Source organism: Syngnathus leptorhynchus, chromosome 6 (assembly GCF_054491065.1).
Source record: "Syngnathus leptorhynchus isolate UIUO chromosome 6, UIUO_Slep, whole genome shotgun sequence".
NCBI classification, from domain to species: domain Eukaryota; kingdom Metazoa; phylum Chordata; class Actinopteri; order Syngnathiformes; family Syngnathidae; genus Syngnathus; species Syngnathus leptorhynchus.
In genome coordinates, this window is record NC_141200.1 from 2236292 (window position 1) to 2249103 (window position 12812).

The window sequence follows — 12812 nt, forward strand, 5'->3', positions numbered from 1 at the left end:
CACACCCACCACGGCGCAATCTGCCCTTTTTTTTCAACACACCAGTTTGTGCGTAACCAATAACCGGTTTCGCCTTTAGTGTTATGGTCAGTGACGCATTCAACAAGTCATGCCATCACTTGCACCATTTATTGCATCGGGCATCACAACTTGAATATCGTCATTGGATTTGCATACATGTAGTCTACAAGGCTGGACTTAACGCATGGAGCTCTTCTCTCTCTGTCCCACCATTGGCTCTGTGGGGCCGGAGGGGGCGTTGCGACTCGGGCTTTAGTGTGTGAGTTTGTGTATGTGTGTGTGCGCCTTGAGCTTGCACAGGGTGGTCGAGGAGGGGATGGCTGAGGGAAAGCATACTTGGCACCGCTCCCTCTTTTCAGCAGACACTCTCTAGTTAGTTTGCAGCGGGCGGCTAACTCCCTGCAAGAGGGGGGGGGAAGACAAGTGTGTGCATGTGTGCGTGTGTGTATTTGAGGGGGGTGGGTGGGATGCATGTGTCATAAATAAATAGTCTGGGCTGCTACTTTTTTTTTTTTTTTTGGAGGGGAGGGGGGCAATGCGATGAGGCGCGCGCACGACGCGGGTCTTGCGCTGCAGCGAAGAGCCTCCTTCGATCCGGCGACCTGCCGCTGCTGACAAGCCGGCCGGCCTGGGGGGACGGACGAGGAGAGCGGGCGCAAGGGGGGGGGGAGAGATCGACGGAAGGGGGCCGCCGCGGACAGCACCGCCGTGGGAACCATGCAGTGTGCAATCTGGCTGGTGGGACTCGCGTGTCATCTGTCAGCGCTTGTGCGGCTCGCCGCGCAGTACCGGTTGCATCCGAAACAAGGTAGGCCGGCCTGCAACTTGTAGAAAAAAAGAAAAAAAAACAACATCGTGACAACTGTGTTCTCCACTCTGCTCTGCAGAAATCTTCATCAAGCAGCTGTCATCGTGCGAAATTACCAGCCCGCTGCGGGTCAATGACTTCGGAGAGTCCTTCCCGCACTCGTTGCACTACAGGCGCAGACGCAGAAGTTTAAACGACGAGCTGTCCACGCCGCGGCTCCACTACCGGATCGACGCGTTCGGACAACGCTTCCATCTCAACCTGAGCGCGCACTCGGACTTCATCGCGTCCGCCTACGCGGTCACACACTTTGGAGCGACCGACGAGAGCCAGTCGGAAGAAGCCGCGGACATGCGACACTGCTTCTTCCGAGGACACGTCAACTCCCGGGAGGAGCAGCCGGCGGTGTTCAGCCTGTGCACCGGCCTGGTGAGTACCCACTGACCGACCCCCCTCCCCCTCCCCTGTCCTCCCTCTCGCTGCAACCCCGTTTGCACCCATCCGTGTCGCCCATAAAGCTGCAGAGTAGCGCAAGTTTTGCAAGGTTGCAGTGCACCGGCTTGCCAAGTCACATATTTGACTTTGAGAATCTCAAGAAGTGCATACACAGGTCAATTATATTCCCTCTAAATTGGAATGAAAGGCAATTTATTTGTTGTGCCTGACATTATACATCTGTTGCATGGATATATGAAAAAAAATAAAAAGTTTGGACCAGTTACGATAATAATGTCGGGAATCACCATGATAAATGATTGTGGTTTGCATGTATGGTTTGAGTTTGAATCGGTGCTTGTAGGATTTTGTTGCTTTCGGGTCTCTGTGTGTTGTCGCATCCTTCCACGTGGCCAAAACAAGCCTAATAGTTGAATTCAAAATCTTCTTTGGTTGTGACCGTATAGCAAGTTTGAGCGGTTCTGGTCCAGGGTGTGCCCTGCCTCATGTCATCTGTGACACTAAACACTCGACAGAGCAGCTTGATGGAGTCGTGGACCGGACGGTCAAGAGGTCCCGACCGGGTTTGTGTAGCACTTGCATGTTGCTGTCACGTGACTTGTTTGTGGTTTCACCAATGATGTTGTTCGATGACGATGTTGCCGATTGTGAAGGATTTTTGCTTAGCTTGCATAGTGACACGACTTCTGCGACCATAACATATTCTTCAAGTCGTCTTGTTATCTATGCAGATCAATAATTTCAAGTTATTATAAATATATTGGCTCATCATGACTTTTCTGGCCCAATATAAGTTGCTGGGGTTACTAGTGCCGGGATACTGCTGGAGAGAATGTGAGAAGCAATGAAGGAAGATGACTTCATTGGTCACATAAGGCCCGGAGGCATGGCGGTTTTGACCCCTGCCACTCCCACCGGATTCTGGCACAGGGGACTGTTTGGCGGGACAGTAATAACCCCCGAGGCAGAATCGCTATCGGTGACATAATCCTTATTTTAGATGGCCGCGCCTTGTGCTGTACCGGGATAATGTTGACAGTGAATATATAAAGTGTGCACATGTTTTTTTTTTTTGTGTGATATAAAAAAGTGGATCAGGATGAATCATAATGATAAGAAAAATATAGATAACTGATTTTCCTTTGAGGGAGGCGGAGGGGCAAAATGTATTGTAATCCAAACAACCTGTAAAATGCTCCTGATGAATAAGACCACATCAACTGGCAGAAAAGAGCCAGTCCATAAAACTCTCCATCTCCATGTTTGCAAAGTAATTTAAAAGCTGAGGTTTGCCAAATCGATCAGGCTAATCAGCCTTTAATTGCCCCGCTCTGCCTTGACTTTGATGAATGACTCGCTTATCCAAACATGTTTGCATCCCTTTTCAAGCAATCTTTGTTGCTTATCCGCATCATCACTCATTGAGAATGACAGCACAATGGAGAAGGCACCAGAGGCTATTGGGTCATAAATGTGTCCCTATCTGATCACTGGACCTTAATGGCCTGGGCTGCTGCTTTTTTTTGTTTTGTTAGGATGAGGTCATTAAGGAATAATTAAGCCCTAAAACAAAGGAATCATTCTGAGGTCCAAAAAGAAACAGGTTCCCCTTTCCTCGCCCGGAGTCACTCAAAGCTGAGAAACGAGGACCATTTGGCCTTTTCCGAATGAGCCCTTGAAAGAGAAGAAGCGACGTGAAGGACGAGCAGTCGGTAAAACCGCCGACTGGTTCGCACCGTGGGAAACGCTGGCTGTCGGGAGCCGGCATAAAAGAAGTGTGTGGCGAGTCAGGACCGCTGACAAACGAGGGCCATCGTCATTCCGACGCCCAGCGATGCGCCCCTGTGTAAAGATCACGCTGCCTGGGTGGGCGGGGCTACGGGCCACCTCGGCCTTGTAACCTCAATTTTTTTTTTTTTTTCTTTCATCCAAGCCAAAATTCAAGATACTGTAAACTCAACTTAGTTCACAACAAGCAGCAGTTTATTTCTTGTTTACCGTCAAAGTAAACAAGAGAATTAGGCTTTCACGTTGTGTATTTAAAACGTCACTTTGAATGTCCACCAGTTAAGTGTTCTGAGTCACGAGTATGGTCATAAAACAAATGAGACTTGTAAGTCAAAAATCTATTTTTTTTTCCCACGTCAAGCTTCAAACGCAACACCCCCCCCCTTCCCTCCCTCCTCCTCCTCCAGGCGTTGGTCCAGTTCAGCACCCACTGTTGAACAGCAACCTTTGTGTCCAGCCCAATTTTTTTTCCGCCGTCTTTTTTTTTTTTTTTTTGCGTGTGGAAACTCTGCCACCTCAATCCCACGCCCACCCCTTTACCCAAAATCCACGACTTCCTGTTTCTGCAGACGGAATCCTCCGATCAAAGTTAACTGGCCATAGATAGTGATTTACAAGATAGAGGTAAACATCTACCACCACTTACTACGTATAAATCATTGATGTTCTATAAATCGCGGCAGTGTGGTTATTTAAGTCCCCCCCCCCAAATGAGAATGAAAAATGAAGCAAATAGCCTGAGGAGACCTTGACTTGATGCTAATCCTGACAACTGTTTACAAGGTTAAGAATGAGTGCAGCCAAAGATGCTTGTCATTGCTGCCTTGACAAGGAGAAGTCCAGAAGGACAAACAAGTCAACGTTTTTTCCGCCGGCTCTTAGAGATTTATTGAGGAGTTGATGAGGTCGGCATGCTTCGACGATTTCACTTTGGGAGTGTCATTTTGGGTAAATAATTACAATGGAAATCATTTATTTTCTTATTGACTCCTGCATGAATGAAAAAAATAGCATTCAATCATTTCTGTCGTGTAACATTGTATTGTTGGCTTCCAGTTTCCATCTAGCATAGGTGTCAAACCCAAGGCCCCGGGGCCAGATACGGCCCGTGACATAATTTTATGTGGCCCACAAAAAAAAAATTGCATCAACTTTGTGTCATTACTAAAATTACAAATTGTCTTCAATTACAATTTTTATTGATATAAATATTATATTTGTCTTTTTAAAATATTTGAGCCGTTTTTACTAACCCTAATTAGCTCAGCACTCAACGTATGTACCGTAGCGCTCGAGGCACGTGGCGCTTTCGAGGATCCTTGTAGCAATCACCGTCTGCGCTAATCCTCCACCCTTTGAAAGACAGTCACATTTTCCGTATCAGAATCGCACCCCTCCTCTTTCTTTCCATCAAGTGTCATTTTGCTCGGACGACTGCGTAATAACCAGGCAAAGGAAACATTCCGGCGTGTGATATCCTGTTCAAGCGTGCGCATGATATGACCATGCAAACAGCGTTGTGCCTCACGGCTGAGTGAGCTAAGGTGCTTTGCGAGGTCCTGAGCTGCCAAATCAATATTAGCATTCCTCGCTACGTGTCTGATGATGATGTAAGCGCTGCCGGCAGGGAACTGTACGTTGTCAGTCAGAACTACGAATTGTCTCGTCCTGGTGTTTGTTACATCGTTCTTTCTGACAAGACTTGTCTGAGTCAGCGTGTCAATCACAGACGCCTCGAGGCTCGTAGACCGCAGTTATTGGAAGTATGGAAGCCAAGTGGAACCTGGAATGCGTCATATATTTTCCATTTTTATCATTTTTACTCAGGAAATTAGTGTAAACAATCAGCTAGTAGACAAGCTAACCCTGGTTGCTAATGCTAATCTATGCTAACCTATATACACATTTCATTCTCCAGATGGGCACTTTCACAACACCGGACGGCGAATACTTCCTGGAACCTCTCATGAACGCCGAAGGGGAGGAGGAATACGACGACGAGCACCACAAACCCCATCTGGTCTATCGACACGAGAGGAGACGCAACATCTCCAGCGACGGCGAGTCTTGTTCGGCCTCAGGTAACAGACGTCTTGCCCGTAAACGCCGTCTGGCTGACTTACCGCCTCATGACCTCGCCCTGAAATGTAAATTATACCCAGTCACAAATTTCTCTTTCATTAAAGGGGAGTGTCCCCCCCACTGAAACGTAATCACTTTAATTCGTAAAAGTGCTTGATCACAGTCAATGTTTCTGCCAAAGTTCTTTATCTCAACTCAGTTTGGAAAGCTATTGGGTTGTGATGAGATGAAGAACCAGAGGGGATTTTAGGATTTCGTCATAGTTTGAATGTTTCTATAAAATTGCGGAGGCTTTGGGGAATGAAATTACACCTAGGCCTTTGATGTTGAAGGACAAAGTGGTCTGGCAGGTTCCCTCTCTGAATGGGTACAAACTCTAAAACAAATGCTGATTTGAAAATGAGTCAAGAAAGTAAAGAAGGCCATGGTTGTCATTCATTTGCATAATGAAATGTCCAAATTCTGTGACCTCTTTTTGGGTGGTGAAGAGCCCTTGAAAAAAAGGAGTCCGGTCGCTGTTGTCATCCTAGCGAGAAGCTCGGCGGGCGGCCTTTGTTGAAGGGATGCAAATAAATCTTGTGTGTGCAAGCTGCTTCGTTGACTTGTTGTCTCGAGCTGGGCCATTGTCACACGGCCGTGGCGGCTATTGTGTGCCTTGACAATTTCAAGAACTTGCGCTGACCTCCTTCGTATGCTTTGACTTTTCGGCCACTCGCTCTGTGTGCGGCAAACAGAGACGAGAAATGTAGATTGTCTCAATTGTGGCTCCCTGGGAACGAGTCATTGATTCAAATGTTGCTTGTGTGGCTTTTCTATCAGGAATATGCAATTTATACGTATATATTAGGGTTTCTTTCGATATGAATGAAAGTTGATACGTGCCGCCTTGACGTCTTGATGTAAAGACATCAGGCAGACAATACGCGAAGGGATTAAAGAGCCCGTGGAACTGGGCTAGCACTGACTGTAAAGTGTCCTGAGATGCGACTCTTCTGCCTTATCAGATAAGGCCCCTCTTCAGATTTGGCGATATGAAATAAGTTCTTTGAAGGCCACACGGAGCCAAAGTGAGTAGGCCCCTCCTGTCTTTGTAAGCCACGGAGTGCGCTACACGCTATCGCTAGCAGGCGACATGGAAACGGCGATCGCGTGACGCTCGACTTATACAACATTGCGAGCGATGACTGTTTCTTGGTCTGCTTCCTTCAGAAGTTCGTAGCAGTTGGTAAACGTGAAATACTAATTGGTCCGAGAACTCTATTTGATTCTATTTTCAAAATTACACATTGAACACATTGATCACAAGACAGAACACTAAACAACAACAGTTTTTACTGAGAAAGAGCCACATGCTAAGCTAACAATTGTGTGTATGTGTTTTAGTCATACTTTGCCTTTTCTTCCTAAAATGTAACAAATGACCAGCAGTTTTTTAAAATCACACATCCATATGTTTTTATTCATAAATGTCATACCAGAGCAAAGACGTGGCAACGGGCTAAGCTAACGTTAATGGTCCAGAGCAAAGAAACAGCCACATGCTAAGCTAACAAACGTGTGCCTTTTGTTTTGAAAGGTCACAAGTGACCAAAGGTATGAAGACAAAGTCTGTGAAATAATTTCATTTAGTTATCTTCTAACATTGTGGCCACTAAAATGGTAATCACCATGAAAGCAACAAATTGCGGCTAGGTTTACTATTCAAATTATTTTCATTGTACGACATTTTCCCTCATGGTCCGAAAACTTTTTTTTTTACGCATTCTCCTTTTATTGCAAATCAGATTTATCTCATCTCACAAATGATGTGCCAGAGAATCGGCGTCGTGGTCTTTTTGGAGAAGCAATAGAAACTCTCATATTGTGCCCCCCCCCCCCCCCCCCCCCACAATATGAGAGTTTCTGTTGCTTCTCCAGTCTCCTTGTCTTTTTATTCCCCCTCTTCCCACTTTACGTCTCTGTGAAGAGGACCCTGGTACTAAATTATAATTGGTAGCTGCTGTGTGAAAATTGAATGGTCCGGTGGGCTTTGGACTTTGAAGTGCTTTTAAAGAGGAGTTTACTATTTGAAAGATGGATAACAATGAGGGGGGGGGGGCAGGAGGTTGCCTTTTGCGACTGTCATTGCCCAACATCTTTCTTTTTAATGTTAATGTCTTCTCCAGTGAAACATCTTTTTGAATCAGAGCGAGATCAAATGGACTGCTTGTTATCAAACCAAACGACGTGTTTATCAGCACAGGGTGGGATACTTTTTTTTTTTAACTCAGGTACAACGGCTTGACGTGACAACAAGGGCGCTTGTTTGCCTTCAAGTTTCCACAGTTTTTACAGTCTTTCGCAGAAATATGCGTCGGAAACCCGAGCAAGTCAATGTTTCCGACGCGTGTAAAAACACCCATTGATGTGTCAGTGATAAGAGCTTTTAAAAGTGTTCCCCTCGTTTGTTGTTTCAGCAATTGAGAGGCTGTTTACAAATCTTAACATGCTTTTTCTGCATCGTCGAGTGCTTGGGTGTTTTGAATGCTTCGTCTGTACAAACATTCCACAGAGCCAAAGGAAAAGTATTTCCGTACGTACGTATATATCAAATGTACAGCTCGGTTGTAGTCGATGCCCTTCGATATGTCATTCATAAATATTTCCATCATCATCTTTACACGTATTTATTCCAGCACAACTTTAAACGAACAAGCTTGCATGTGAATCCCGGCATGAGTGGATAGAGATCGCCACAAGGATGAGGGTCTCTACAATGAGGGTAGATTATTTTCTCCTACAAACCCATTTGAAGACGAAGAGGGTTAGCCTCTTTCTCGCTGTTTTTGTCTGCTACTCCGAATCCCCCCCCCCCCTCTCCCCCCTCCCCTCACTGCCATACTTTGAATGTATTAGGAACAGTAAATTGAATATGGACAGTTTGACAGCAAACATTAGCAGCTGAATAGCTAAACACTAGCTTCCCAGTGTTTTGTTGTCGGCGGTCATTGATGCCCGTTTTGTTGTGTCGTTTGGCGACCGGGGAAGAGCGAAGTGAGCGCCTTTGATGGGGCAGTACTGGGCCCACTAGACATTTGTGACCCCTGACCCTCAACATAATCACTGTATGGGATTGCCCCCTCGGTGCCCACTGTGCATACATGCTAGTTCAAATGCCAGCGTCAGTTTTTTTTCCTTTTTTTCTATTTTTTTTTTTTTGTTCAATGGGTTCATTTGCATGGAAAAAGGGCCCTCCCTCGCCCGGGGGTCGGTTTTGAACGAGCCGACTTGAATCGCTGTCCCGCTCTCCCCTCGCGCTTTCATGTATGTGAATAGAGCCACTTGTTGTCGGTAACCTCACTTCCCGCTTTGTTTGTCACTCGCAGGATGGGTTGGCGTGACCTTCAGTTTTTTTTTTTTTTTTCCTTTTTTGGGTCGTACACAGTCAGCAGCTGGTTTGCAAAGCTCGCTCATAATACAGAGGTCAGGGAAAGTGACTCTTAAAGGTCATGATGGACAGATGACCAATAGGTTCACCTTTATCTTCGAGTCTTAGGTAAACGTCAGCTGGCTCCTGGAGTTGTCCTCCCATTCCGTCAAAATGTTCACTCGGCTATCTTTTCGTCTGCATACTGCAGCCTTGAGTGTTCTCATCTGAAGCTGTGCTACCTCAGCCCCCACCTCGCATATTTGCCCATTTATTTGTCTTATTACAGTAAATTTACAAACAAGTGTGTTGGGGGGCGTGGCCTAATGATTCTTACGACACCTGTACTTTTGAAGGTACTCACAAGCTTGTTTTGTTTTTTTAAAACAAGCCAACAACAGTAGCTATAAGAAGATGACAGAAACTGTGACACGCCGCAGTTTGTCTTCTTAATGAGCCAGCGAACCCGTCGGGCCTGGCGGTTCTCCACAGAAGCGAGAACAACAACAAGAGTCTCGCCCAGCGTGTATCCTTTCATAAATGTTGTCATTTGCTTGGCTCCAGCTGCCCCCGCGGTCTTCCACTCCAGTGCCCGCTTGTCTTCATCGCAAAACAAGCTCAAGAAGCCAATATAGCAAAGCATGAAATGGATTATTGGCTTTCCGCGGCCTCGGCGCAGTCATTCATCGCAAATGATCTCCGCCGTCGTCCCCCCCCCCCCCCCCTTCCACATCAAAGCTTTGCTCTTTGACTCTCCCTCAGTTCCGAGTCAAGAGTATCAATGCCGAGAGGCCGACAATAGCAAACACACATCTCATTGTTGAACTAATTAACATTCTTTTACAACGGCCCGCTGAGAGTCAAAGCGCTCCCGTCCCAGGGTGCCAATTAAGAGGACAGCGTACCTTACGCCCAGCGTAGGTAGTGCTTTGCGTCCACGCAAGGCCAGATACTCCGGTTACCGTCCATTAAGAGGAAAACGCCGCAGATGAAGTGCGATTAAGTGCAATTGCGGTAGCTAGATGAAAGAAAGGCCAGTCGATTAAATGACTCAACTTTTTGTCTCCTTTTGTAGACTTACAGTAGTGCTTTGGAGACATGCTGAAAACTGCTCAGCGGTGGTCTGTCCAAGAATGTGTTTGGAGGAGCGGACCGAAATACTTGTGATGAATGTGAATGACAAAAGCTGGCGAGGGGCCAGTGTCAGGTTTTTTTTTTTTTTTTTGCTTTTGTGTCGTTTGCAGCTTGGCAGCTATGTGGGAGCTATCGTTCCAACTGATACGGACTATCGGAACAGTCAAGGCGTATATGGGCAAGAATGAGGACATTTTAAAAACAAAAACATTTTTAAGAATTTTTTTTTTTTTATTAATAGCCTGATAGCAAAATTGCATTTTTTTTAAAAAAGTTTTCAGGAAGCAAAAAAAATTAAAACAAATTCAACCTAAATGACTGAAAACCCATACAAACATCAAGAAAAAATGTTTTTTAATCAAAAATTATGACAAATAATAACCTGACATTATTAAGAGCTCACGTAAACAAAATTTGTTGATCTCAACAGGTCAGTCGTTCACGTTGACATTAGTTGTCAACCGATCGATAGGCGACGGCGCTGATGTTTCTCTGGCCCCAGTCCAAGGCAATGAGGAACCCTCACTCACCTGTCACATCTCCTCACCTCTGAGCGTCAGTGACTGTCAATCAAGACGCCGGCCGCCAACCATTCCTCCACGGGCCGTCGTCTTTTTTAAAAATGCCCCAGACAGTCGACAGTGGCAGAAAATAACCCCAGCTGGAATCTGTCACGGCAACTCAACAGACACGACACGTCGCCTTCAATAAGCGCTAACACATGGCAGCCATTAAAGATATAGACTTTATCCGAAGATATAGCCGCCAAGACATGCTCGGATCTGTCTGGCCTATTGGATACCATCAAATCAAATCTATATGGCTTCAGCGGATCAAAAGCGCTAAAGCGTCAAGTACGGCCAAAGACATTTTCCTTGGATTGAAACCATACTGATGATGAGTCGGGGGTTTCTTTTGTAGAAAAGCGCTAATCTGCTAGCATGACGATTTGTGTTCAGGGTTGTTTACTAAGCCGTTCACGTCGTCGGCTAACGCGACCCCTACTTTAAGGGACGTCGAGTGGTCGTGAATGGTGACTGACGCCTGGTCTCGGTACGAGTCAGGGCAGTCACCTCTGTCCTGTCATGGTGTAAGTAGCAGCTCAGGACCCGGCGAGAGGCCGATTTGAACCTAAAGCGCTTTAGTAGAGGTTATGTCCGGCTAATCTGCGCTGATTTCGAGGCTATTAAAACACTGACCATATTTTCACCTCCCACTCTTCAGATATTTTTTTTTTTTATCTCGACTTAAAGCCAATTTCTTCGAGCTTCTCCTTACATGCTAATCCCTTTGAAGTCAGACTATCTACGGAGATGAGTCTGTTTAAGGGCTTTCGCGAAGGCTTTTGGGTTCCAGAGATTTTTTTTTTTTTTTTTTTTTATCCTGTAAAATACAAAGCTCTGTTCTGGCTGTGTGCACGGGCACAGGCGGGCTTGGCTCTTCCTCTGAGACAGGCGCTGGCATGGGGCTCGGCCTCACGGCAGCGAGGGGCTACGCGGCCATTGTGCCAGGGAGTCACGCTCTGCCTCGCGTGCCCGCTGGGGGCATCGCTTGAATAATCTCAACAAGTTCTTTCTTTCTTTTTTTTTGGCTTTTCACTGAGCTAACAGTTTCACACAATCTCTCTCTGTCTGACTGTCTGGAAAGATTGACCGCAGACAAGACAAAGGGACACTTCACCCAAACGTTGAGGCGGTTAGTGAGGTCGATGGACTCCCAAGTATGCTCGCCTCTTGTGCGCTCAGAGTCATAAAATGCTCCATGAATGTCTGTTTATCTTTCATTTGGATTCTCCTTTTAAGTGTTAGAAAACACCGAAGGAAAGAGTTGATGCGACCCTCACCCCGAGTTGTATTAGTGCTAGCAAAACATGAGAGGTGCCCTGCCCAAGGTTATAGTATATAAAACTACACAAATCATAAAATCAAAAAAACCAAAACATTTCCATGTACCAAAACGCTTTTAAAAATCCTCTGACATTGATAAACCTAACTAAAACTAAAGTTACAGCTAAATTGCTAAATGGCATCTTCTAAATTAGCTCACAAATGAATTGTGTTAGCGATAGCGCTAATATTAGCGCTAAAACAATATTTGAGATGTCCTTTATACCAGTGTTGTAAATGACTAAATTAGAATATCATTAAACCTATACTTTTTTAGCATAATTCTTCTTATTATTTGAAATCAAACAAAAAAGCTGAAGTTAGTGCACAACAATGTCATTTAGTGTTCATGTTAATATTGAAGATCGCATTTGTTACTTCTATTTCCGTCTCCATTCAGATGACAGCCAGAGGACAGTGTCTTTGGAGAGTCGAGGGAACATGGGCGACGAGCTGAACTCTCTCCGAGCCGCCGTGGACGCTAACGCCGCTAACGGAACGCAGCCCAAGCACCTGCGCCGACGCAAGCGCTTTCTTTCCTACCCTCGCTACGTGGAACTGATGGTGACAGCCGACGCCAAGATGGCACGTCACCACGGACGCAACCTGGAACACTACATCCTAACAATCATGTCAGTAGTAAGTAAAATAATGTTTCTAAACATTATTACGTAAACAGAAATTCCAAAGAGCTATTCGGCAGATGTGCTTCACTTTGAGTGGTTACGGCAATCAAGTTAATTAATCAAATGGCCATTCCAATTGACAAGAACCAAGAGGCTCGCTACTGAACAAGATGAATAATGTTAAAATTGACTACTTGGGAGGTAGCGAGACCCGGGGTCAAAGCAGAACATCCCTTCATTATCTCGAGTGACCGAGCAACGATCGTCAGCGGGACGTGGTGTCTGAAAATAGTCCGATCAGGTACAGTGGGGACCGTAAAGCAAACATTTTGACATCCCAACATTTCTCCCGCCAGTGTTTACACGAGCCGACCAACAATGTAGACGTCTGCTCCCAGCGGAGTCGTAAAACTAGCGCCGTAGTTGGAATAGCTCATTGGTGCCGTTCCAGAGAGACTTTTAGCTGCTGACTCAGGTATTCGGATAATACTTAACGCCGTATCAACGTCGAGGGGGGGGGACGCTTTTTCTTTAGCCTGAAGGGACACTGGAAGATATATCGACTTTTCTGACCGCTCTTAACGGGGGCCAGACAGAAGGAGCAA

General features: G+C 45.8%; 1 protein-coding gene across 2 annotated transcripts in view; it reads left to right on the forward strand.

Moving 5' to 3' along the window:
- The first annotated feature begins 705 nt into the window (after nt 1-705).
- The window catches only part of LOC147055241 (A disintegrin and metalloproteinase with thrombospondin motifs 20), a 50701-nt gene continuing 38594 nt past the window's right edge, over nt 706-12812 (forward strand). For both annotated transcript variants that reach the window (XM_085914297.1, XM_085914298.1), the window contains exons 1-4: nt 706-829; nt 909-1258; nt 4992-5154; nt 11982-12220. In XM_085914297.1, coding sequence (XP_085770423.1) covers nt 739-829; nt 909-1258; nt 4992-5154; nt 11982-12220 — 843 coding nt within the window. In that variant the 5' untranslated portion in view covers nt 706-738. The remainder of the gene's footprint in view (nt 830-908; nt 1259-4991; nt 5155-11981; nt 12221-12812) is intronic.